This window comes from Chelonia mydas, chromosome 17 (assembly GCF_015237465.2).
Source record: "Chelonia mydas isolate rCheMyd1 chromosome 17, rCheMyd1.pri.v2, whole genome shotgun sequence".
Lineage (NCBI taxonomy): Eukaryota > Metazoa > Chordata > Testudines > Cheloniidae > Chelonia > Chelonia mydas.
This window is the reverse complement of record NC_051257.2, coordinates 25,080,958-25,107,842: the sequence shown is the minus strand read 5'-3', so window position 1 is coordinate 25,107,842 and position 26,885 is coordinate 25,080,958. Positions and strand designations below refer to the sequence as shown.

General features: G+C 50.3%; 1 protein-coding gene across 2 annotated transcripts; it reads left to right on the top strand.

Moving 5' to 3' along the window:
• Positions 1-885: 885 nt before the first annotated feature.
• On the top strand, positions 886-26,357 carry TBL2 (transducin beta like 2). Of its 2 annotated transcripts, XM_037880456.2 has the most exons (7): positions 886-1,128; positions 3,612-3,742; positions 11,457-11,641; positions 15,130-15,281; positions 24,196-24,322; positions 25,048-25,200; positions 25,785-26,357. In XM_037880456.2, exons 1-7 carry the CDS (start codon positions 1,017-1,019, stop codon positions 26,239-26,241), a joined length of 1,317 nt encoding a protein of 438 aa, XP_037736384.1. In that variant the 5' UTR covers positions 886-1,016; the 3' UTR covers positions 26,242-26,357. The 2 variants fall into 2 exon arrangements, with proteins under 2 accessions (XP_037736384.1, XP_043387148.1); XM_043531213.1 differs by lacking the exons at positions 886-1,128; positions 3,612-3,742 and adding an exon at positions 6,967-8,204 and having other exon boundaries at positions 8,871-11,641.
• Positions 26,358-26,885: the final 528 nt, after the last annotated feature.

Below are 26,885 nucleotides of genomic sequence, written 5' to 3'. Positions count from 1 at the left end.
TTACCCATGTCAGGTACACAGGAAGGCTTGCAGGTAAATAAACCCATTCACAACCAATTTTCCTAGTCAATGGCAGCCATCAAGATCCTAAGCCAGCATTAATGGCCCACGCTTTGCATAGTTACAATAGGACCTCAGAATAATACTTCATATTTCTAGCCTTAGATACAAGAATGATACATTCATACAAATAGGATGAAAACACTTAGTAGATTATAAGCTTTGTAATGATACCTTACAAGAGACCTTTTGCAAAAAGCATATTCCAGTTACATCATATTCACACATAAACATATTTCCATAAAACATATGGAGTGCAAGGTCACAGTGGGTTTGAAGTTTTTACCACCATCTCTGTGCACAGAGGGAAGCGCATGAAGCTAGAAAACAGCAGGTAGGAGAGCGGCTCTGGTGGCCCAGGGGGATACTGGTCTGGCACACAGGGGTGCCGGGTTCTAGTCGTGGCGGGTCATGTCATCATTTTGTGCCTCAGTTTCCCCATCTGCCAGACAAGGCTAATGGAACCAGCCTCCTGGGGAGGGCGCTGTGCCGGAGGGCCAGGGAAGGGCGCAGGGCACTGCTGCCAAGAACCACACGACACCCTTCCCCGCCGGTGCAGAGGCGGGACAAACCCTGCCAGGGTCACACAGAAGTCTGCGGCGGAGCTGGCAGCCGACCCCCGTTTCCAGCCTTCGCCCCCACAGGACCCTTGCCGCGCACCAAGCGCCCGCCCGCTGCCTCCAGGGCGCATGCCCAGAGGGGACTGGCTGCAGTGCCGCCCTCCTTCGGCACGGGCCGCTCTGTCCGGAGGAGGGGCTCACCCCACAGTAGCCTCTCCGCGCAGGCGTAAGAACGACCCCTGGTGACGACAAGCCTCTTCCCAGACTATGCGGGAACTGCGCGTGCGCGGGTCGTTCCCTGTCCATTGGCTCGCAATGCCCCCGGCGTGGCCTCAGCGTGCGCGTTGCTGCCGCGCCGTGCTCGGCCCCGCGCGCTGAGGTGGCGGTGGCGGGAAGATGGAGGCGGCGGCGGCGCTGATCGCGGTCTCGCTGTTCCTGGGCGCCCTGATCCTGCTGCTGCTGGCGGCGCTGGGCCGGGGCTCGCCGCCGGGTACCGGGGAGCCGGCCGGTAAGCGGGGCCGCGGAGGGGGCGGGACGCGCCAGCCCGGCAAGGCTGGGAGCTCGCGGGCCCGGGGCGGGCTGGTGGAGGCGGCTCAGCCCAGCCAGGCTGGGTCCGTCCAGCCCAGCGGTCCGCCTGCGAGACCGGCCGGGGCCAGGCGCTGCCGAGGGAGCCAGCGGCACCGGGCGACCCCCGAGGAGCCAGGCCAGCCCCGCTGAGGGGCACGCGGGCTGCCGGGGTGGGTGCGGCTCCCGGGAAACGTGGCGGGGTGCGCCCGGCTGGGGTGCGGATCCTCCGGCTCGGGAGCAGAGCCCGAGGGGGGCGGAGAGAGGCGAAGGCCCCCTGGGATCTGCAGGCAGTAAAGCCAGGGTGCTAGCTCCTCTCAGCGCTTCCCAGACATCCGGCAGGCAGAGCCAGGGTATCCTCCAGCCCGGAGCCAGAGACTCGGGCTCTTCTCATCACCCAGGACTGGGAGACTCGGGTTTCTGACCCCCTAATTCTGCACCTCAGCCCAGTGCCATCCTTCTCCCCAAGCTCTGCCTGCCTGTGTACCTGCAGTCCCGAAATCACCCTGCTCTGTGAAACGAGCCTGCTCTCCAGGTCAGGAAAGCTGCCTAGAACAGTGGTTTTCAGACTTTTTTTCTGGCGACCCAGTTGAAGAAAATTGTTGAAAGTTTTTTCCACTGAATGCACCTGATGAAGTGAGCTGTAACTCACGAAAGCTTATGCTCAGATAAATTTGTTAGTCTCTAAGGTGCCACAAGTACTCCTTTTCTTTTTGCGAGTACTGGATTGTGACCCACAGTTTGAAAACCACTGCTCTAGAACGGAGAGCAGGTTTTGATGAAGGACAGAACTCAAAAATCCACTTTCTGTTGTCCACCTGATTGGTAACAGCAGCATTCAGACCAAGGCATGCCGTTTTGTGTTTTTGGGGTTTTTTTTTAACCAGTGTAGTTATGCTGATAAAAGTGCTAGTGTAGATCCGATATACTGGTATACGGTACTTTGCCAAAGCTGAATGAGCTATACCACTAACTGCCAGAAGTACTTTTACAGTGGTGTAGCTGCATCTACATTACAGGGGGTTTGCTGGCTTAACTACAGTTAAAACAGCAAAACTTCTAAGTGTAGACAAGGCCTAAACCCACTAAATTAACAGGCCTCATAGCAAAAGGGCATCATGTGCAGATGTTTTAGTCCTTCTCTGAGACATCACCTTACACTGTAGCTTTGCCCTCTCTTGATTACACTCTTAATAGGACTGTACCTTTCCTGGGGTCCCCAAAAATGCATTCTTGCTCTGGTGAGAATTTGTAGCTTTGCTGGCGCTAGCCAGATTATTTTGCTTAAAAAAGTAAATGTTTGCCAGGAACTGATGGTGGCTGGGCCTGGGTGTCATGACCCGCCTCTAGGAAGATTCAGATCTGCTTGCCAGGGTGTGAGTGCTTTCTTCCTTCTGGAGAGAAGCCTTCTATCTGTTTCTTTGGGTCTGGGACCCAGAAGCTATTGAATATTAATGTCAGTCCTCATAATCTGGAGGACTGACATTAATAGTGCAGTACGCCACCTTGATGTAGCTTCAGTCACTGCTTGTGGAGCAGGATAATGTACCAGGCAAACCTGAGTTAAATCGTTTCCATCACACCCTGGAGCAAGGTGACTCTTCGGAATAGTGGTGTGTGTTTAATTAGCTAACATCACCTTATTCTCTTTACCTCTGGAAAAATCTTGTTTTGTGTTTTTTTCTTCAGTAAATACACTCTGCTCTCCTTGCTTAGGGCAAGAGCCTGTCTGCCTTAGTGTCCAGGATAAAAAGAGACCAGTAGACTCATTTAGTCATATTTTTGCTTCAAGTAGAAATCCAAGAGCCTTTTTTTTTTTTCATACCACATGTGGAGAAGGACAGGGATATGAGTGCAGGATGACTGGTGGAATACCGTCAGCTTGGGAAGAGGAGTCTAGGCTGAATTCCTAGTGGTGATTTTTTTCATATAACTACAATGTTCTTCTACAACTTTGCATCTGCAAATTACGGATTAAAAACTCTCAACCCGAACTCTAGCATACCGTAGCATGGTATGTTAACTACTGAGAATAATTTGCAGTTTTACGTTTCTAACAGTAAGTGGTGCAAGCAATTGCTCCTTATGTTATGTACAAGCTTTCATACCTAGATAAGTCAGGGCAAGTTAAGGGGGAAATTAATTTCTCACACCCTACCCAAAAACAACTGATTTATTTCACTTTACTGTGAGAATATCATTTTAGGGGCTGTCTAAGCCATCTATCAGGTGGGAATCTCTTAGCAAAGAGGAGGGAGCAGGCTTTCTAGAGAACGTCTTAGCATCAGAGCTGCTTCATAACTCTTGTGTGTCCGGGTGTGCATGGTGGCTCTGGTTTACTCGATTTGTGTGTCTCTTTGTTTCCTAATGAGATACAGATGTCAGGAAATCACCTTGATGCTTATCCCTCCTCTTATTTTTTTCTAGACCAGAAAGTAAATGGAGAAGCAGTAAGAAAGACATCAGGACCAAAGAGACAGAAGCAGCACCAACGAAGCCGCAAGGATAAGCCCCAGCAACACAACTTCACACATCCACTCCTAGCTGCTGCTCTCAAGGTAACTGGCATATCAGTTTGGTGAGCATCGCACCTGTTTTTTTGCCTGGCAACAAACATTGACCTACTGTTATGCACGGGGACAGGTACCAACAGACTTCCATGCATCTGCGCACACCTGCTCAGAGATCTGCCATTCAAGCATGAGGCACAAGGCCCATTCCTGGATGTGCCTTCTGTGGGACTGTTTCGTTTAATGTCTGCGACCACCAGCAGCTCCTCCCGGGCACTTGAAAAGTGAACACTTCTTGTCACGTACCTGTCCCCATCCCAGTCTGTGATTGCTGCAGCTCCTCACAGAGCTCATTGCCTCTGCATTCCTCTGCTAGGCTCTTCTCTTCAGTCCCCACTGAAAGGCTGAGAGTTCCTTAATGATGGGTATATGTCTCGTTTTGTCAGCAGCTGCCTCCTGAAATCAAGCTGCAGGAGGTGCTGTAGGCCGTCACACAGGCAAGGGGTAGCATGACATGATATGAAAAATGGTACATAACAGCTTGGTGGTATTTTTGGGAAGCAGTGTAGCCTAGTGGAGAGGGCACTGGATTGGGACTCAGGAGACCTGGGTTCAGTTTCCAGCTCTAACACTGGCCTGCTTAGTGACCTTGACTTGCTTGTGCCTAAGTTTCCCCATCTGTAAAATGGGGATAATTCTCCCAAACTCCTTTTTGAAGTGCTCTGAGATCTAGCATTCTGTAAGTGCTAGAAATTATTATTCTTCCTATTGTAGCCCATCTCATTCTTCACACACAATCCTGTGTCCATTCCCTCTGTCTCACTTGCCCAGTGCCCTGGAGAATCAGCTGTGAAAGGTATGCCCTGGAACAGAAGAAGAGCAGGAGGAAGGAGAATGGGTGTGAGGACCTAGGGATGGTCATTGCTAAGTTTGGGTGGGAAGAAGGTCTCTGTCCTGTGGGTTTTTGCCCTTGAAGCAGATGGGATTCATGTACATGGTTTTCTCTCTCTCTCTCAGCTGTGGCATAGAAATAGAATATCAGGGTTGGAAGGGACCTCAGGAGGTCATCTAGTTCAACCCCCTGATAAGAGCAGGACGTAATCCCCAACTAAATCATCCTAGCCAGGGCTTTGTCAAGCCTGAGCTTAAAAGCCTCTAAGGAAGGAGATTCCACGACCTCCCAAGGTAACCTATTCCAGTGCTTCACCACCCTCCTAATATCCAACCTAAACCTCCCCCACTGCAATTTGTGACCATTACTCCTCGTTCTCTCATCTGGTACCACTGAGAACAGTCTAGAGCCATCCTCTTTGGAACCCCCTTTTAGGAAGTTGAAAGCAGCTATCAAATCCCCCTTCATTCTTCTCTTCTGCAGACTAAATAATCCCAGTTTCCTCAGCCTCTCCTCATAAGTCATGTGATCCAGCCCCCTAATCATTTTTGTTGCCCTCTGCTGGACGTTTTCCAATTTTTCCACATCCTTCTTGTAGTGTGGGGCCCAAAACTGGACACAGTACTCCAGATGAGGCCTCACCAATGCCGAATAGAGGGGAACGATCACGTCCCTCGATCTGCTGCCAGTGCTCCTTCTTATACAGCCCAAAATGCCGTTAGCCTTCTTGGTAGCAAGGGCACTATTGACTCATATCCAGCTTCCCGTTCACTGTAACCCCTAGGTCCCTTTCTGCAGAACTGCTGCCTAGCCACTTGGTCCCTAGTCCGTAGCAGTGCATGGGATTCTTCCTTCCTAAGTGTAGGACTCTGCACTTGTCTTTGTTGAACTTTTGGCCCAATCCTCTAACTTGTCTAGGTCCCTCTGTACCCTATCCCTACCCTCCAGCGTATCTACTGCTCCTCTCAGTTTAGTGTCATCTGCAAACTTGCTGCGGGTGCAATCCACGTCATCCTCCAGATCATTAATGAAGATACTGAACAAAACTGGCCCCAGAACCGACCCTTGGGGCACTTTGCTTGATACCGGCTGCCAAGTAGACATGGAGCCATTGATCACTACCCGTTGAGCCCGATGATCTAGCGAGTTTTCTGTCCACTTTATAGTCCATTCATCCAGCCCATACTACTTTAACTTGCTGGCCAGAATACTGTTGGAGACCAAGTAAAAAGCTTTGCTAAAGTCAAGGAATAACACGTCCACTGCTTTCCCCTCGTCCACAGAGCCAGTTATCTCGTCATAGAAGGCAGTTAGATTAGTCAGGCATGACTTGCCGTTGGTGAATCCATGCTGACTGTTCCTGATCACTTTCCTCTCATCTAAGTGCTTCAGAATTGATTCCTTGAGAACCTGCCCCATGATTTTTCTAGGGACTGAGGTGAGGCTGACCAGCCTGTGGTTCCCTGGATCCCCCTCCTTCCCTTTTTTAAAGATGGGCACTTCATTAGCCTTTTTCCAGTCACCCAGGACCTCGACTGATCGCCATGAGTTTTCAAAGATAATGGCCAATGGCTCTGCAGTACATCCGCCAACTCCTTTAGCACCCTCGGATTCAGTGCATCCAGCCCCATGGATTTGTGCTCATCCAGCTTTTTTAAATAGTCCTGAACCACTTCTTTCTCCACAGAGGACTGGTCATCTCCTCCTCATACTGTGCTGCGCAGTGCAGTAGTCTGGGAGCTGACCTGGTTTGTGAAGACAGAGGCGAAAAGAGCATTGAGTACCTTAGCTTTTTCCACATCCTCTGTCACTAGGTTGCCTCCCCCATTCAGTAAGGGGCCCACACTTTCCTTGGCTTTCTTCTTGTTGCCAACATACCGGTAGAAACCCTTCTTGTTTCTCTTAACATCTCTTGCTAGCTGCAACTCCCAAGTGTGATTTGGCCTTCCTGATTTCACTCCTGCATGCCTGAGCAATATTTTTATACTCCTCGCTGGTCATTTGTCCAATCTTCCACTTCTTGTAAGCTTCTTTTTTGTGTTTAAGATCAGCAAGGATTTCACTGTGAAGCCAAGCTGGTCGCCTGCCATATTTATTATTCTTTCTTGTTCCTGCAACCTCAATAAGGATTCTTTAAAATACAGCCATCTCTCCCGGACTCCTTTCCCCCTCATGTTATTCTCCCAGGGGATCCTGCCCGTCAGCTCCCTGAGGGACTCAAAGTCTGCTTTTTCTGAAGTCCAGGGTCCGTATTCTGCTGCTCTCCTTCCTTCCTTGTGTCAGGATCCTGAACTCAACCATCTCATGGTCACTGCTTCCCAGGTTCCCCTCCACTTTTGCTTCCCCTACTAATTCTTCCCTGTTTGTGAGCAGCAGGTCGAGAAGAGCTATGCCTAGTTGGTTCCTCCAGCACTTGCACCAGGGAATTGTTCCGTACATTTTCCAAAAACTTTCTGGATTGTCTGTGCACTGCTGTATTGTTCTCCCAGCAGATATCGAGGTGATTGAAGTCTCCCATGAGAACCAGGGCCTGCGATCTAGTAACTTCTGTTAATTGCCTGAAGAAAGCCTCATCCCCCTGGTCCGGTGGTCTATAGCAGATTCCCACCACGATATCACTCTTGTTGCTCATACTTCTAAACTTAATCCAGAGACTCAGGTTTTTCTGAAGCTTCATACTGGAGCTCTGAGCAGTCATACTGCTCTCTTAGGGCTTGGCTAAACTGGCGAGTTACAGCGCAAGAAAGGAGCCCTCGGCGCCCGAGCTCACTACCCGTCCACGCTGGTAAGGCAGCTAGAGCGCTCTGTCTCTCCGGCTACAGTGCTGCTGGTATTCCACCTCGGCTGAGCCACTGCTGGAGCGCCGCGGCGCCAGTGTGGAAGCCCTGGTCTCTTGTTGTGCTGTGATCCGCCTCCAGAAGTGTCCTGCAATGCCTGTTCTAGCCACTCTGGTCATCACTTTGAACTCTACTGCCCTGCCCTCAGGTGACCAACCATCAGACCCGCCCTTTAAATTCTCTAGGAATTTTGAAAATCCCCTTCCTGTTTGCTCAGCCAGGCGTGGAGTGCTCTCAGCAAATCTTTCCAGGTGACCATGCCTCCATGCGCCACGCGATCCCCAGTATGGAGCAGTGGCAAGGTGCCAGACCTTATCAGTGTTTGTGGGGAAGAAGCTGTCCAGTCCCACCTGCTCTCCAGCCGTAGGAATTACGGTACCTTCGAGCAGATATTAAGGGATGTGATGGAAAGGGGCCATGACCAGGACGCACTGCAGTGCAGCGTTTAAAGTGAAGGAGCTGTGGAATGCCTACTGGAAAGCCCGCAAGGCAAACTGCCGCTCTGGTGCTGCCCCTGTGACCTGCCGTTTCTACAAAGAACTGGACGCGATACTTGGGGCCGACCCCACCTCCACTCTGAGTACCACCATGGACACTTCAGAGCCCAGTTCAACAAGGCAGGAGGAGGAGCAGCAAAGCGAGAGCGAGGGTGCTCCAGTGGAGGAAGACACCCTGGAATCCCTAGATGCATGCAGCCAGGAGCTGCTCTCAAGCCAGGAGGAAGGTAGCCAGTCGCGGCGGCCAGTGCTTGGGGAAGGACAAACACCAGAGGAGGTTCCTGGTAAGCGGCTTTTACTTTGGGAAGGAAGTTATTTGGTGCTGGCTCTTGGGGCGAGGAGGGTTAGGGCTGCATGCATGCCTAGATGCGGAATAGGGCGTTGATATGCTCCCTCACATCGCGGTAATCGGCCTTAGTGATCTCTTCAAAGATCTCGGCCAGAACTTGGGCAATGCGCTTGCACGGGTTTTTTGGGAGAGCCACTGTTGTCCTCGTCCCGGTAAGGCTAACATGTCGGTGCCACTGTGCCATGAGGGGCGGGGGGACCATTGCTGCACACAAGCAAGCTGCATATGAGCCAGGGCGGAATCCGCATTGCAGTAGAAGACCCTCCCTTGCTTCCCTGGTCACTCTTAGCAGCGAGATATCTTCCAGGATGAACTCCTGTGAAAAATATGGGGACAGTGTTCAATGTAGGGGCCCCCTGCCGCTGTTGGCTCTCCCCAAGGCATAGACGTCCAGAGGACAGTACAGCCGTGAAACAATCAGTCATACTTGCCCCTGTGCTTACTCACCATTTTGGGGCTTCGGTGGGTTATGTGCGCTTGCTTTGGGATGGGCAAATTATGCTATTGTGTAGACTGTGCTTGCCCTTGAGTACCAGGGGATCCTTGCTCTGTCTGGTGTGAACAATGTTGCCTCTGTTAAGTGTTGCATTTACCTTTACAGATGCAGCCTTGAGATCTCAGCGGTTCATGTTATCAATGGCCAAGAGGCTGCAAAGAATCAGGAAGAGGCCACATAGAAGCAAAGAGGACATGCTACATGAAGTCATGCAGCATTCAACTAATGAAAATAAAATAAAGTGCAGGAGTGGCGGGAGAGTGAAAGGAGGGTATGCCAGCAGAATGCGGATCACCGGCATCAAAGCAAAGAGCAGCTGCTAAGCATCATGGAGCGCCAAGCAGACTCGATCCAGGCGCTCATAGCCATGCAGGCAGAGCACTACCACGCCCACACCCCCTGCAGCCCTGGTGCCAGCATGTTTCCCCAACATCTGGGTTCCGCCCGCTGCCTCCAACACTTGTAGCTTCACCACCCAGCCCTGAAAACTACAGCCCTTGTCCACAGCACTCAACCCCCATCACCATGCAGTATAGCCATCCTGAAGTGCAGCCTGCATTGCACAGCACTCCAGACAGGCCATACGCAAATCTGTGATTTTACCATTCCCTACTCCACCCCCTTGCCCTTTCTGTTTCCCAAGCATTTGTTTCTTGATTTTTTTTTGGCTTTGAAAACCTTCTTTATTATTGCATAATGTAAAAGAAACCTTAGCCCAGGAAAGCAACAGGCACTGCAAGTCAGTGTATCATACATAGCAAACACAGATTCCTACGGCACTTCGCTCCCATGCAGGGCACCACACCAGACATTACTGTTGGCTTTCAGCCTCAAATTGCTCCCTCAAGGCATCCCTAATCCTTGCAGCTCTGCACTGGGCCCCTCTACTAGCCCTGCTCTCTGGTTGTTCAAATTCAATCTCCAGGTGTTGAACCTCCAAGTTCCATGCCTGAGCGAATCGTTCACCCTTCCCTTCGCAAATGTTATGGCGGGTACAGCACGCGGATATAACTGCAGGGATGCTGTCGTTGGCCAGGTCCAGCTTCCCATACAGAGAGTGCCAGCAGCCCTTTAAACGACCAAAAGCACACTCCACAGTCATTCTGCACTGGCTCAGCCTGTTGTTGAACCGCTCCTTGCTGCTGTCAAGGCTCCCTGTGTAGGGTTTCATAAGCCACGGCATTAAAGGGTAAGCGGAATCTCCTAGGATCGCAAGGGGCATTTTGACTTCCCCTACGGTGATCTGGTCTGGGAAAAAAGTCCCGGCCTGCAGCTTCTTGAACAGGCCAGTGTTCTGAAAGATGCATGCGTCATGCACCTTTCCGGGCCAGCCTGCGTTAATGTCAATGAAAGGCCAATGGTAATCCACAAGCGCTTGTAGAACCATAGAGAAATACCCCTTCCGATTAACGTACTTGGAGGCTAGGTGGGCTGGTGCCAGAATTGGAATATGTGTGCCATCTATCACCCCTCCGCAGTTAGGGAAACCCATTTGTGCAAAGCCAGCCACAATGTCATGCACGTTACTTGGAGTCATGGTTCTTCTGAGCAGGATGCGATTAATGGCCCTGCAAACTTGCATCAACACGATTCCAACGGTCGACTTCCCCACTCCAAACTAGTTAGCGACTGATCGGTAGCTGTCTGGAGTTGCCAGCTTCCAGATTGCAATAGCCACCTGCTTCCCCACTGTCAGGGCAGCTCTCAATCTAGTGTCCTTGCGCTGCAGGGTGGGGGCGAGCTCCTCACACAGTCCCATGAAAGTGGCTTTTCTCATCCGAAAGTTCTGCAGCCACTGCTCGTCATCCCAGACTTGCATGACGATGTTATCCCACCACTCCGGGCTTGTTTCCTGAGCCCAAAAGCAGCGTTCCACAGTGGTGAGCATGTGCGTGAATGCCACAAGCAAACTTGTGTCGTTTGCGTTACTCTAATCGATATCCTCGTCGGAGTCCTCAGTGTCACTTTGGATCTTAAGGAATAACTCAGCTGCCAAACATGACACGCTGGCGAGACTCGTCGGCATACTCCTCAGCAGTTCGGGCTCCATTCCCGCAGACCGAAAGGGAAGACAGAGCGCGCCGTACAAAAACCATTGAAAGATGGCGCCAAATGTGGACAGAAGCAAAGGGAATGCTGGGATGCGAACCGATGCATCACGGGGCATTGGGACAGGACCCAGAATGCCCTGCACTTCCTGCCCCCTTCCCACAATCCACAGCGCCAGAATGGGAAGAGGTGCTCTGTGGGATAGCTGCCCACAATGCATCGCTCTCAATGCTGCTGCAAGTGCTGCAAATGTGGCCACGCCAGTGCGCTTGCAGCTGTCAGTGTGGACAGACTGCAGCGCTTTCCCTACTGCGCTGTATGAAGGCAGGTTTAACACACTGCACATCTGCAAGCGTAGCCATGCCCTTACATACGGTGCAACTCCCCCACCTTTTCTGCCCCACCTGTCCTTCCTGAACAGTTTATATCCATCCATGACAGTACTCCAGTCATGTGAGTTCTCACCAAGTCTGTTATTCCAATCACATCATAATTCCTTGACTGTGTCAGGACTTCCAGTTTTCCCTGCTTGTTTCCCAGGTTTCCTTTCAGCAGGCCTTGGAGCCCTGGGATGGAACAGGCAGATTACCTGTTCCATTCATCACACAAAAAGCTGGTGCTGATCATGCTTGTTTTCCACAGGGTCACAGTGGGAGTGTAACCTGCCTCAACTTCAGTAGCAACGGCAAGTACTTGGTGTCCTGCGCTGATGACCGCACTGTCCGGATCTGGAGCACCAAAGACTTCCTGGAGCGTGAGCACCGCTGCATGCGAGCCAATGTGGAACTGGATCATGCTACACTGGTCTGCTTCAGCCCAGATTCCCGGTGAGAAGTGACTGCTGTGGGTGGGGCTGGGAAATCAAAGCACGAGACTTAAAAAGGAAGGGTTTTCTTTTCCTAGCTTGACAGGATAGCCCTTCTTATTACAAAGGCCTAAGTGGGGGAGCAGGATCTTGTCCAGCACACTCTGCCCCTGAAGATTTATTAGGTCCTTGCTGATCTGAACAAATAAATTCCCTCACCTGAAAATTAGTTCCTCTTTTCACAGGGTTTAGTGAGTTCAGAATTGGCCTGTTCCTACTCCTGCAGGCTTCCAGTGTCCCAGAAACTGGGCTCTGACTTCAGCTTCTTTCTCCCTCTCCCCACTGTCTGGGCCTGGCAACAGGTTAACTATGCAGGCTGGCGAGCTGCAGCACTTCCCAGGCTCTCAGGCCAGTGCTGTGAGCAGAGCTGCAGCTGTTTCTCAGCATGTTTACATCACACAAAGTGCAAATGATCCTGGAGTCTTTGTTTTATGACCTGTATTAATGTAGCTCCTAGAAGCCCCAGCCATGGACCCAGCCCCCATTGTTCTGGGCGCTGTACAAACAACAAAAAGACCGTCTTTGCCTCAAGAGGTTTACAACTGAAGTGCAAGACGAGACACGAGATGTATTCCCATCTCTGTGTACCCAAGGAAACAATGAGAGAATATTGGTCAGCATGATAAGCTGTGGTCTTTAAATATAAAAACTGGCCAAACCCCTTAACTGTAATAATGCCCCCAGCCATCTCTCCTAGGTTGTGCCTGATCACATGTAGCTGTAACCCTGTACCTTATTGGTTTGAATCCAGCACAGATCGTAGGGATCAAAAGTTATCTCCTGACTAACAAGTCAGGGCAAGTCATGCCTGACTAATCTAATTGCCTTCTATGACGAGATAACTGGTTCTGTGGATGAGGGGAAAGCAGTGGACGTGTTGTTCCTTGACTTTAGCAAAGCTTTTGACATGGTCTCCCACAGTATTCTTGCCAGCAAGTTAAAGAAGTATGGGCTGGATGAATGGAGTATAAGGTGGATAGAAAGTTGGCTAGATTGTCGGGCTCAACGGGTAGTGATCAATGGCTCCATGTCTAGTTGGCAGCCTGTATCAAGTGCAGTGCCCCAAGGGTCGGTCCTGGGGCTGGTTTTCTTCAATATCTTCATAAATGATCTGGAGGATGGTGTGGATTGCACCCTCAGCAAGTTTGCAGATGACACTAAACTGGGAGGAGAGGTAGATACACTAGAGGGTAGGGATAGGATACAGAGGGCCCTAGACAAATTAGAGGATTGGGCCAAAAGAAATCTGATGAGGTTCAACAAGGACAAGTGCAGAGTCCTGCACTTAGGAAGGAAGAATCCTATGCACCGCTACAGACTAGGGACCGAATGGCTCGGCAGCAGTTCTGCAGAAAAAGATCTAGGGGTTACAGTGGACGAGAAGCTGGATATGAGTCAACAGTGTGCCCTTGTTGCCAAGAAGGCCAATGGCATTTTGGGATGTATATGTAGGGGCATTGCCAGCAGATCGAGAGACGTGGTCGTTCCCCTCTATTCGACATTGGTGAGGCCTCATCTGGAGTACTGTGTCCAGTGTTGGGCCCCACACTACAAGAAGGATGTGGAAAAATTGGAAAGCGTCCAGCGGAGGGCAACAAAAATGATTAGGGGACTGGAACACATGACTTATGAGGAGAGGCTGAGGGAACTGGGATTGTTTAGTCTGCGGAAGAGAAGAATGAGGGGGGATTTGATAGCTGCTTTCAACTACCTGAAAGGGGGTTCCAAAGAGGATGGATCTAGACTGTTGTCAGTGGTAGCAGATGACAGAACAAGGAGTAATGGTCTCAAGTTGCAGTGGGGGAGGTTTAGGTTGGATATTAGGAAAAACTTTTTCACTGGGAGGGTGGTGAAACACTGGAATGCGTTACCTAGGGAGGTGGTAGAATCTCCTTCCTTAGATATTTTTAAGGTCAGGCTTGACAAAGCCCTGGCTGGGATGATTTAGTTGGGGATTGATCCTGCTTTGAGTAGGGGGTTGGACTAGATGACCTCCTGAGGTCCCTTCCAACCCTGATATTCTATGATTCTGTGACTGTTTGACCTGTGTGGAACGAGCTGAGGGTCTTGGTTAGGGTTATCATCAAAACCACCATCAAAATGGGCACTAGGTGTCACACTTGGCATTCTCACAAAGGGAGTAGGAGCTATGGGGCCTATTTGACTGTGTCTGAGAGGAGGCATCTCTGGGTCAGAGCTGTAGTGATAGGGAAGCTTGCCCTGCAGCTGCTGCCCATGTTGTACCTACTCTGGGGACAAACAGCGGATTCAGTCATCAGAGCTGCCATCTAGCACTTCTCACCAGCACTAAATTCTATATAAAGAGCTACACTCAGACCATTGCAAATGGGAGACAGGCTAGGAAAGCTCTAAGCAAGTTCCTGGATTGGTTGCCTCTAGTCACCCAGCTATATCCCTTGCAATCTAGCAAGGTGCACAAAAATAAACTTAAAAAGAAAAGGAGTACTTGTGGCACCTTAGAGACTAACCAATTTATTTGAGCATAAGCTATCGTGAGCTACAGCTCACTTCATCGGATGCATACTGTGGAAACTGCAGAAGACATTATATACACAGAGACCATGAAACAATACCAATTCATTTGCAAATTGAATACTATTAATTTAGGCTTAAATAGAGACTGGGAGTGGCTAAGTCATTATGCAAGGTAGCCTATTTCCCCTTTTTTTCTCCTCCCCCCTCCGACGTTCTGGTTAAACTTGGATTTATGCTGGAAATGGTCCACCTTGATTATCATACACATTGTAAGGAGAGTGGTCACTTTGGATGAGCTATTACCAGCAGGAGAGTGAGTTTGTGTGTGTATGGGGGTGGGAGGGTGAGAGAACCTGGATTTGTGCTGGAAATGGCCCACCTTGATTTTCATACACATTGTAAGGAGAGTGATCACTTTAGATAAGCTATTACCAGCAGGAGAGTAGGGTGGGAGGAGGTATTGTTTCATGGTCTCTGTGTATATAATGTCTTCTGCAGTTTCCCCAGTATGCATCCGATGAAGTGAGCTGTAGCTCACAAAAGCTTATGCTCAGATAAATTGGTTCTGCAAACCAACTTCCAGGAGCATCAGATGAGCATCTGATAAAGCCCTGCTCCCTCCTCATGTCCAGGCCACCTGGCCAGTGGCTTGGCATGAGCAACTCTAAGGCTGTATGCATCCGATGAAGTGAGCTGTAGCTCACGAAAGCTCATGCTCAAATAAATTGGTTAGTCTCTAAGGTGCCACAAGTACTCCTTTTCTTTTTATAAATTGGTTAGTCTCTAAGGTGCCACAAGTACTCCTTTTCTTTTTGCGAATACAGACTAACACGGCTGTTACTCTGAAAAATAAACTTAGTGTGAGATGAGCACGCCTACAGGTGGTCTATGACATTCTGCAGTGGTTTGTTCGTTGTGTTGGCTACAGGAAATGACTGTCCTTCCTTCATTCAGAGCCTTCATCACCTGGCTGGCAAACGGCGAGACCATTCGTGTATTTAAAATGACCAAGAAGGAGGATGGCAACTTCACTTTCACTGCAGCCCTTGAAGACTTCCCAAAGAAGCACAAAGCCCCCATCATCAACATCGGAATTGCCGAGACAGGTACAGAGACAGGGCTGCCCCCTTTCATCTGGGCTTGTGAGCCATCTGCCTTGTACTTTCTGAAGAGCAACAGCTGCTGGTTTGAGCATTGGTCACACCTCAGATCTAATTGCAGCTCAGTAACTGACTGAGTGACCTTGGAGAAGCCACTTAACGCTTCTGTCTCCACTTCTCATGTGTTAAGTGCTTATATTTAATGTCCACAAAGAGAGTTCTTCCTGTAAGAACCAGGAACATTCAAATTCACTTCCTAGTGCACATGTTCTCCCTTCTTGACTCTTCAGAGATTCTGCTTGCAAAGAGGTCTGGTCTCTAAAACTGTATACGCTGTATTCTGACACACAGATGTGGTTTTAACTGGTAAGAATCTCCAAGTGCAGGCTGATAGGATGAGGAAGGTGGTGCTCACCGTGAGCTTCTGAGATCCATGTAACAAAACATTGTTCCCAGCGGTGGGAACTCAGCTGTTGTACTGTTAATACACACAGGTCCTGATGGATTAAGACTTACCTCTGAACATACTGTGACCCTGCTCAGAGTTGTGGCTGCAAGAGAGGTCACATCATTGTTTGTAGGAGCCCTAGCATTTCAAGGGACACTGTTGAACTGTGTGTGACTCCTGAGTGAAATGAGTATTTTCACTGGATTTCTGTTTTTAGAGTTGTGGAGAAATGTTAGTTTTTAATACAACACTTGGCTGTGATGTTGGAATCCCAAGTATTGCAGCAAACAATCTGATGGCAAACCTGACTGAACAAATGGGATGTTGTAGCTGTGTCAGTCCCAGGATGTTAGAGAGACAAGGTGGGTGAGGTAATATCTTTCATTGGCCAACTTCTGTTGGTGAGAGACGCAAGTTTTCAAGCTTATACAGAGCTCTACTTCAAGTCTGGGAAACTTAGAGGGTATGTCTACACAGCAATGTAAGCCTAGGGTTAGTGGGATTCGAGTCAGCTGACCTGTATCGGAGAACTCTGGGCTTGAGCATCTACACTGCATTTTAACCCTAAGCTAAGGATTTTCTGTCCCATGCTCAAACTGAGGGCTGTGCAGTGAACAGACCCAAGTCAAAGTAACCCCATCCCAGAGTGGCTAGCGTCACTCTAGCCCTATGAATGTGTTTTACTGTGGGAAAACTCTACTGACCACCCTGTTTCCCAACTGTGAGGTGCTATTGTTGGGACTCTAGTGCCATAAGGAGCTCATAACTGCATAATTAGCTCCTTTGGTGGCTGTCTCCGTAGAATGACTGCAGTTGGAGAAGGCTTTATACTGAACTACCGTTTGACCTGAGAACTGGGCTCTCCAGCTCTAGACTGAATCACATTGGCAGGAAAATGCTTGTGTGCACCTGTCTGAGGATAGGTTTCAGAGTAGCAGCCGTGTTAGTCTGTATTCACAAAAAGAAAAGGAGTACTTGTGGCACCTTAGAGACTAACATTTATTTGAGCATAAGCTTTCGTGAGCTACAGAAAGCTTATGCTCAAATAAATTTGTTAGTCTCTAAGGTGCCACAAGTACTCCTTTTCTTTCTGTCTGAGGATAGTTAGCACATCAGTCTCCAGGGCTGTCAAACTATTAAAATGAAACGTTGCAATTCTTATTTTTTAAAATGGGATGTCCAGTTAAATTGTTTTTGGTTAGCTTTTTATTTATTTTTGACTTCAAGTTTGACATAAAATGTATGTTTCACCTCTCCGCTGCCAGCCGCAGAGAGGTGAAGGGCTGCCCCAGGGTTTGGGGTGCAGTGTGCTCCAGTACCGCATGGGGTTCCCTTATTCCTGCCACACCCCGGAAGGTAGGGATAAGGGATTCCCAGGAGGCTGTGGGGAAGTTTTGGGACTGGCTCCGACTCACTGCCCTCACAGTGCATGCTGCCTGGGTGCCCTTGGACACAGCCCCAGGGAGGGTAGGGGGACCCAGGAGCAAAGAGGCACCAAGCAGCTCCCCTGCAGGAAGGGGGAGCATGCTGGGGGAGGGATGACCCCCAACACCTTGGCAGCTGGGAGCCATCTCCCACCTGTCAGCTTTGCTCCCTGATCCGAGCAAGCTCTGTGCAGCAGCGAGGAGAAGCTGGAGCCACCGCCACAGGAGGCTGTAGGGAGGTTTTTGGGCTGGCTCCTACTCACTGCCCTCACAGTGCACACTACCTGGGCTGCCCTGCAGGAAGGGGGATTGGACAGGGTGTTGGGGTCTTCCCCACCCCCCGCTGAGCTGGGAGCTCTGCTGCATCCAGTCTCTGCTGTGCAGCCACTTAGTCCCTGCTCCACTCTCTGGCCCCCCCGCCCTTCCTGGAGCTATGTATGCAGGGCGCCTGGGGAGCATGCATCAAAATCTGGCTGTGCTCTTGTGACCAGGGAACAGCTCTCTTTGCAAAAAGCTTCTTTGCATTGAAAACCCTGCAGGCACTCTGATAGTGTGCTTGCAGACTAGTGTTCAGAAGACAATGGGTTAACGGTGATCTGAATTGCAGAGGGAGGTGTGGCTTCTGCTGCAATAGAGTGCAATGGCATGAAGAGGACTAAAGAAGTTGCCCCATGGAACTCTGGGGTATATCCGGAGGACCTCTGGAACCTGAGGCAAGCTGGGGCCATGTACACACAGGAAAGCAGTAGGGCTCAGAGACTCTCTAGCCCTGCAGGGTCCTGGGACTCTAGGTTTGAGCCTTAGCTTAACAATTGGTGTGTGGATGCAAGGGGAGTTCTAAGTGTAGACATATGCTTACATTGCTGTGTAGCCATACCCAGAGTGTCTGAGCTAAATACTATGTGGAACAGATTGTTTAGCATAAGTAGTTAGCGCATATTTCAAGGGACCATTCAGGTGAAGTGGTCTGTTATCTACAGTCAGGCACTCAGGTACTACAAAAAATGCTCCCCAGGCAAAGGTCCAGGATATACACCATAACACACTCAAAACTGCCTTCACCAAACATGGACGCTCCACCAGAGAAATAGATCGCATCAGGGGAACAGGCCACCCAACTACCTGAGAGAACATGCTTCAATACAGAAATAAAACCCCTCTGACAACATACCCCACTTGTCATCTACCACTCCACACTGGAATCCATGTGGGGTACCATCAAACAAATACAACCCATACTCGATGGGGACCCCATCCTGAAAGAAATCTTTCCTGAACCTCCTCCTCTAGCCTTCAGATAATGTCTCCAAGCTTATCAGAAGCAAGCTCCCTACAGCCCAGGGGACTCCCAACGCAAAGCAGCGCCAGACCCTGCCAGAACAACAGATGCAAAACCTGCAGACCTATCTCCACTGCTACAGCGATCAACTGCCCCCCACAACACACCTTTCAAGATCCATGGTCCTATACATGCCTATCGCAACACGCAGTGTACCTCATCCAGTGCACTAAGTGCCCCAATAGCAACTATGTGGGTGAAGGCAGACAATCACTATGCTCTCGAATAAACTCACATGGGAAAATGGTAACAGACAAAAAGACCCTCTCACCACTACAGTCACTCTGTCTGACCTGTCAGTCCTCATCCTCAAAGGAAACCTATGCAACACTTTCAAAACACAAGCTTGGGAGCTTAAAATCAACTCTAGGAATCATGGACTGAATAAACACTGGATTTATGGCTTATTATAACAATCTATAACCAGCCCACTAACACACCCCCTCCGCCCCCCAACTGCTCTTCCCACCCTTCCTTTCCTCCCTGTGATTGGAGGGGTGTTAATGGGCTACTTCACCTTGAATGGTCCCTTGGGTTAACTACCTACTTAACGCTAAACAATTTGTTTCACCATGTATTTAGCTGTGACACTCTGAGGCCAGGTCCACACTACAGAGCTATGTCAGTATAACTAAGTTGTTCAGGGGGGTTAAAAATCCACACCCCTGAGCAACATAGGTACACTGACCTTAACCCTCCATGTAGACAGTGCTATGTTGATGGGAGAGTTGCTGCCTCCTCTCGGGGAGGTGGTTTAACTACACCGATGGGAGAGCTCTTTCCCATTGGCATAGGAGCATCTTCACTTAAGTGGCGCAGCTGTGCTGATTCAGCGTTCTAAGTGCAGACATGGCCTGAGTAAGTTTCCCAGACCTGAAGAAGAGCTATGTATAAGCTCAAAAGCTTATTTCTGTCACCAATGGAAGTTGGTCCAATAAAAGCCATTACGTCATCCACCTTTTGTCTCTGAACAAATCGGAAACATTCATTGTGTCCAAGCTGAGAGAAATACACGAAGTAAATGGCATCAGCAGCAATCTGCAGTGCATTAGTAGCATGGGTTGTAACCAAATCAGTTTCTTTATCCATGACTTTTAAGAGGGCAGCGTCCCTTCAATTACCTGCACCTGTTGGGGTGAGTTTCTTGTGGGGAGTCAAGTCTTTTAACTGCATCGTTATCCTGCCACCTCTGTAGACTCCAACTCTGACAGTGGATTCTGAGAGGCGCCAGGCCCAAGAAGCTGATGTGACTTCCCAGGCAGTGCTCAGAATTCAGACTGATGGCAGCCTGTACATTGGCTTCTTCTTCGAGTGATTGCTCATGTCCATTCAACTTAGGTGTGTGTGCTTGCCACATGCACAGGTGCTGGAAGTTTTTCCCTCAGCGGTATCCGGAGCGGACCGGCTCTGGTGCCCCCTGGAGTGGTGCGCATATGCCGTGGCATATAGGGCACCGCCGGCACCCTCCACTCTCAGTTCCTTCTTGCTACAAGTGACGGTGCATAGAACTGTTGCTGCTTCAGCTAGCACTGTTGCGTCTCGTTTCTTCAAACCCATGTACCTGTTGTATATTATTGTATATAGTTTCTCTCTAGTTTTAGTTTCCCTATTTGTTAGAGACTTAGTCGGTCCCAAACGGGACTTCGCATCAGGACTGGGCATGTCCCGGTCCCCAGGTTTGAAGCCCTGTGATTGCTGTAAAAGGCCCATGCCCATTAGCCACCCACATAACAGTTGTTTACAGTGCTTGGATGAAGGTCACGTTAGCGATACGTGCAGAATCTGCAAGTTCTGCAGAATCAAGCCCAGGATGAAGAAGGAGCGTGACATTCGCTTGAAAGCACTCCTTATTGAGTCTGCCCTTACCCTGATGCCGGAGCCGCGCTCTGATTTGGTGCCGAGCACTGTGACCTCAATGCGCAGTGCCCCCCCAGTACCATCTGTGAGCCGGCACCGGTCCCCTTACGTGGCACTAGCCGAGAAGACGGAGTGAAGAAGGTCTCCAGCTTCCCGCAAGGGAAAGGACAAGTCTGGGGTGGATCAAGGCCCTGTCTTGGGCATCTCTTCATCCCTTTCAGGATCTCAGGCCCCAGCTCACGTTGAGCGGTGTTGCCCAGCCCTCTCCCCGCCGGCTACCCCAGATATCGACGGAGGTCCTTGTCAGCTCCAGGTGCCATCCACACCGGAGGCCCTGCAAGCAGCGCAAGAGATTATGTCCCTCCCACTCCGGCTTCTATGGGGTCCCAGTCACAGAGTAAACCCACATTTGAACCACCCCAGTCTCCACCTCTACGGCAATACTCCCTGTCGCTGGGGACATCCTACCAACACTCGCCCTCTCGCAGCCAACACACTTCTGACCATGATAGGGAGAAATTTCGCATCCCCATCTGGTCTTCGGACCTCGGACAAGGGCAGAGAGACTCGAGGTGTGGCTCTGCCAGGTGCAGACTTCTGGAGGCATGCATCCCCCAGCAGGAGTTTCGGAGTTGGTGCCTGGAATCTCCGCGGCACCGGTACCACTCCAGGGACAGGTCGAGGGACCTATGGTACCGTTTTCTGGACCGTTACCAATCCTCCAGGGCGGCATCACCGCATGCAGCTTCATCTTCATGACGCCATGCCCGCTCTGGTTCCTGGTACCATTCGTCAAGCGTGAGGCGTAGATTGCTGGCCCAAGGCCGTCGCGGATCTGCCAAGCGCCGTTGGTCACTGAGCCCCCGATCCAGGCACTCATCGAAGTCAGCCAGATCCAACTCCGGGAGGCATAACCGGTATACCAGTCAGGACAGACCCACCTCTCAGCCCCGTCTTGGTCCCAGGGGAGCGATCACTTGGGCTCTAGCTCGGGTTCAGAGCGAGGTTCCCTAGCTGCAGGATAAGCTCCGATACCTACAATGCAGACTACCTTCCTCCCCTGTGTTTGCCAATCAACTTTCTTCCTTCCTTCTTTCCTTCCTGGGCGTCTATAACATCGGACCGACAGGTCCTCAATATGGTGGTGCAGGGTTACACCCTACGGTTACTTTCTACCCTCTCTCCCCGTCCCTCTCCATGGATCCTTCTCACGAGAGTCTTCTCACGCAGGAGGCAGAGGGTCTACCGCACCTGGGTGTGGTGGAGGTAGTTCCTGTGAAGTACAGGAACAAGGGGTTCTATTCCTGATACTTTTTAATCCCCAAGGCCAAGGGTGGTCTGCGGCCCATACTAGACCTGTGGGGCTTGAACCGCTACTTAGCGAAACTGAAGTTCCACGTGGTCTCCCTGGCCTCCATCATCCCCTCCCTGGATCTGGGAGACTGGTACGCTGCCCTCGATCTGAAAGATGCATAATTCCACATCGCCATCTCCGAGGGACCCAGATGCTTCCTCTGGTTCATGGTAGGTCCCAACCACTGTCAGTTCGCGGTCCTTCCGTTTGGCCTAGCAACAACACCACGGGTATTTACCAAGTGCATGCTGGTGGTGGCGGCTTACTTCAGATGTCGGTATCCAGATCTACCCGTACCTCGATGACTGGCTCGTCAAGGGCAACTCCAAGTCCAAGGGGATGTTGCAGTTCTGTTGGGCACGTGCCATCGCCTTGACTGTTGGTGAACAACACAAAATCCACATAGGTTCAGGCACAGAGGATACAGTTAATCAGAGTGGTGCTCGACTCAGCCTCCGCCAGAGCGTTCATGCTGCTGGATAGGTTGAGGGCATTAGCGGACCTCATCGCAGAAATCTCCGCATTTCCCCTGACCACGGCCAGGGTTTGCCTGCACCTCCTAGGTCACATAGCAGCGTGCACATATGTTGTGTACCATGCCAGGCTACAGATGCGAACCCTGCAGCAATGGCTGGCAACTGTCTACTCCCAGTCCAGGCACCACCTGGAAAAGATCATCACCGTTCTCGCAATGATACCTCACTCCAATGGTGATCCGACCCTTGGAATGTCCTGGAAGGAGTTCCCTTTGACAGCACTCCCCTCTTGGTCAAGTTGGCCTCGGATGCCTCGGATCTTGGTTCGGGGCACACCTCAGCGATCTCCAGACCCAGGGTACGTGGTCCCCGGAAGAGATGACGTTACACATAAATGTCAAAGAGCTCAGGGTGGTCTGCGGGGTGTGCGCAGTCTTCCTTCGTCACCTGTCGGTCAGAGTCTTGACAGACAACACAGCCTCTATGTTCTATATCAACACACTAGGGAAGCTCAATCCTCAGCCCTATGCCAAGAGGCACTCCGTCTTTGGGACTTCTGCGTTGACCACGGAATCCATCTAGAAGCGTGTCACCTCCCAGGAGTCAAGAACACGTTAGCAGATCACCTAAGCGGGGACTTCTCCTCTCATCTCGAGTGGGTGCTTCACCCAGAGGTAGCCTGCGCGATCTTCCAGAGGTGGGGATCTCCCCAAGTGGATCTGTTCGCCACCAGGCGGAACAGGAAGTGTCCACTCAACTAGAGCGTAGGCATCCTCGGCAGCCTTCCTGGCACATGTTCCAATCCAGGACATCTGTAAAGCCATGACGTGGTCCTTGGTTCACATGTTCACGACCCACTATGCCATCACGCAGCAGGCCAAGGATGATGCTGGGTTCGGCAGAGCTGTGTTGTAATCTACATGTCCATGAACTCCTTACTTGTCTCCAGGGGTACTGCTTGGAGTCACCTAAGTTGAATGGACATGAGCAATCACTCAAAGAAGAAAAGACAGTTACCTTTTTCCATAACTGGTGTTCTTCGAGATGTGTTGCTCATGTCCATTCAATGACCCGCCCTCCTTCCCCACTGTTGGAGTTTCCAGCAAGAAGGAACTGAAGGTGGAGGGGGCCGGCGGTTCCCTATATGCTGTGACATGTGCACGCCACTTCAAGGGGCGCCAGAGCTGGTCCCCTACGGATACTGCTGAGGGAAAAGCTTCCGGCACCGGTGCGTGTGGCGAGCGCACACACCTAAGTTGAATGGCTATGAGCAGTGCATCTCGAAGAACAGCAGTTACGGAAAAAGGTAACTTTTATTTCAAAGTCAACCATTCCTAGCCTGGTGCACGCTGTGGAAACTAAAGGGACTGAGCATCAGTGCAGACTCAGGAACTGAGCCTTCTTGCAAGTGCTTTTCACAAGACTGTGATGAGCAAGGAGGACACACTTACAGCCTTACGTCACTGAAGCTTGTAGAATCTGGTTGGCATATTCTGTGCACTATGGGAAAGCTTTATCTGGCTGAATGCAGAAAGCCCATGGTCTGCTTAGCTACAAAAAGGAGCATGCCCCGGGACAGAAGCATTTGGGACCTTTAGTTCCTGCCCTTTTCTTTACAACTCCTCCCCCCCTCCAAAAAATGTTAAGCCCAGTCAAGTGCAGCGGTCCTGCTCAGAGGGGAGAGTTTTGGTCCTAGGGCAGCTGAAACTGCCTTCTCTTAATGAGCATTTGTCAGCCTTGTGCCTCTCTCTGCTATTGCATCCAGGAAGAGGGGAGCTCAGAGTGGATCTCTCCCTCATCCCACAGCTCTCAGAATTGGGGGGTTCTTTTGCTTTTTCCTTCCCCTCCCTGATGTCTAGGAATGGATCACTTTCTAGACTAGACATGCCTCTCCTGGCGGTGGGTGGGACAGCCCATAGGAAGCTTGAGTGATCTGACTGTTTGGCTGCTAGCATGTTCTTCTGTGTGGCCAGACTAACACTAGACTTTGGAGACTACTAATCTTTGTCCTTCATTCCCTAGGGAAGTTCATCATGACAGCTTCCAGCGACACAACCATCCTGATCTGGGACCTGAAGGGTGAAGTCCTGGCCAACATCAACACTAACCAGATGAACAATGCCTTTGCGGCTGTGTCTCCTTGTGGGCGGTGAGGAACCCAAGACAGCTGCCAAGGGGATGGGGGATTAGGATGCTATCTGCTCCCATCGGAGAGTGTGAGGGGCACAAGAAATAGAACAGGCCAGGAGCATCACTCCTTTCCCAAAGGGGCATCAGCGTGAATTGTTTGCAGTTGATTGATTTTTTTTTTTAAATTTCAGTAGATCCACTTTTAAACAGTACATCCTACCCCTAAAAACCCTTGAGAAGTTATGGAAGGTTATGTTCCCCTGCTTGTTTAGAAGGGCCTTTGGGCAGGTCTAAAAGTGGTACCACCAGGCATGTTCTGGCTCATCTCTCCTTCCCTTTCTACACCTGCTTGCTGCCTGTTCACCTTCAGCATTGCTGCTGCTGTTACTGCAAACCACTCTCCTGAAGTCTGGGAAAGAGCGTACGTCATCAGATCTGAGACTGACTAGACTTGTGCTGTCAGAGGTGCAGCTGTGTTGCTGTTTTTTCAAGTTTAAGAATATTGTAGGGGTTACTTTTACCAAATCTTCTGATGGAAATGTGATTTTCGTAGTGGACGTTGTCCACTAACCAAGATCACTCTGTAATGATCTCTCACCAGTGAGACCATGGGCTCATTAGGCTCCAAGCTTAGGCACTAGAGGATCTGACCCCTGAGGGGTGACGCCGTCACAGGCCTGGGAGATGCTTAGTGACTGTGCTGGCATAATTGATGAACACACATGCTCTTTCTCCCCTCCCAAGGTTTGTAGCATCATGTGGTTTCACCCCTGATGTGAAGGTATGGGAGGTGTGCTTTGGCAAGGGAGGAGACTTCCGGGAGGTGACCAGGGCGTTTGAGCTGAAGGGCCATACTGCTGGTGTGTACTTCTTCTCTTTCTCCAATGACTCCAGACGGTAAGGAGCTACCTGAAAAATATCGGTATCCCATTCCCTTGTGGCTTGTTAGCTGGCCCCTTCTAATGTCTAGAAGCAGTAAGTCTGTATGGACTCCCCTTTCTTAGCAGTGTGCCCCAAAACTGTCCATCCTGACCAATAGGAAGCTTGGGAAAAGGAATCCATGGAAGCAAATCTCTAAGTCAGCATGGAGACTGCGCTCACCCAGGGAGGGTCCCACTTCTTCCTCCCCCACTCCAGATAGATTGCGCTAACCTTGGTACATAGCTATTCTTCCCCACTTGGATGGAGAATGAAGACTCGTGTTTATATTAACATTTGAGATTTCCTTTTCATTCAGTTTTGACCCAATTGGTGACAGGCCCATATGCTCATGTTTGAAGGGAATTGCTTTTATGAGCACTAACCTTCCCCTCTCCCCAGATAATGGGGTCAGCTGCTCTCTACTTGCAGTCTGCACTGTTCAGGAGAGTTGTTTCTTCTTTCTGTTCCATACCAAGGGCTGTGGTTTGTGGGGGTGGAGAGAGGAATGGTGCCGCCTCGTCTCTTTGCAGCTGTGATGTGTGTGCTCTCTCCTGCCATAGGATGGCGACTGTTTCGAAGGATGGCACCTGGAAGCTGTGGGACACAGATGTAGAATACAAGAAGCAACAGGATCCTTATCTGCTCCTGACAGGGAAGTGTGAAGTGATGGAGCCTTGTCGCATTGCCCTGTCCCCTGATGCTCGTGTGCTGGCCATCTCGAGCTGCACCAGCATCACTGTGTACAACACCCGGAGGGGAGAGAAGGAGGAACACTTTGTCAACGTCCATGGAGAGTACATCACGGACTTGGCCTTTGACATTAACAGTCGCTACCTTGTGTCATGTGGGGATCGGGCCATCCGGGTGTTCCACAACACAGCGGGTTACCGGGCTGTCGTGGAAGAAATGAAAGGCATGCTGAAAAAAGCTATTAACGAGGCTACCAGAGAGAGACTGCAGCAGCAGATCACAGATGCCCAGAATGCGCTGGATGGTATCTATGCCAAGAAGAACTAAATCCCTCTGGGACCTGGGTATGTGCAGACTCCTCCAGGTCAGGGAACCTCATGCTCTGTGTGGTGGGTTTTTAATAACTGAATGAGTTGTAATAAATGAGTTTACTGACAGCCTCAGCCCCCTTGCAGTTGCCTTGTGTCATTTCTGTACAGTGTTGAATGGAGAGTTACAGAGCTGAGTGGCTGCTGCTTTTTACTTCGTCTGGGGAGATTAGCGGGGCTCTGTGCTGGGAATTAGCTGCCTGGGGAGGAGAACTGAGAGAAGGAAGACTACTGATAAACTGCACCTCAAGCCTGAGCCACAACATGAGAGATTTTGTGCCAAATGAGAACAGGAGTACTTGTGGCACCTTAGAGACTAACAAATTTATTAGAGCATAAGCTTTTGTGAGCTACAGCTCACTTCATCGGATGCATAGAATGGAACATATAGTGAGAGAGAGAGAGAATGTATATATAAGTTGGAAGTTACCATACAAACTGTGAGAGGCTAATTAGTTAAGATGAGCTATTATCAGCAGGAGAAAAAAGCTTTTGAAGTGATAATCAAGATGGCCCATTTAGACAGTTGACAAGAAGGTGTGAGGATACTTAAGGAAATAGATTCAATATGTGTAATGACCCAGCCACTCCCAGTCTCTATTC

What these genes read in the sequence shown, in the direction of transcription:
- TBL2 (XM_037880456.2), top strand. Translation starts at nt 1,017, where the DNA reads ATGGAGGCGGCGGCGGCGCTGATCGCGGTCTCGCTGTTCCTGGGCGCC. An exon ending in GGGTACCGGGGAGCCGGCCG is followed by an intron (nt 1,129 to 3,611) that starts GTAAGCGGGGCC and finishes ATTTTTTTCTAG; the next exon opens with ACCAGAAAGTAAATGGAGAA. An exon ending in TGCTTCAGCCCAGATTCCCG is followed by an intron (nt 11,642 to 15,129) that starts GTGAGAAGTGAC and finishes TCCTTCATTCAG; the next exon opens with AGCCTTCATCACCTGGCTGG.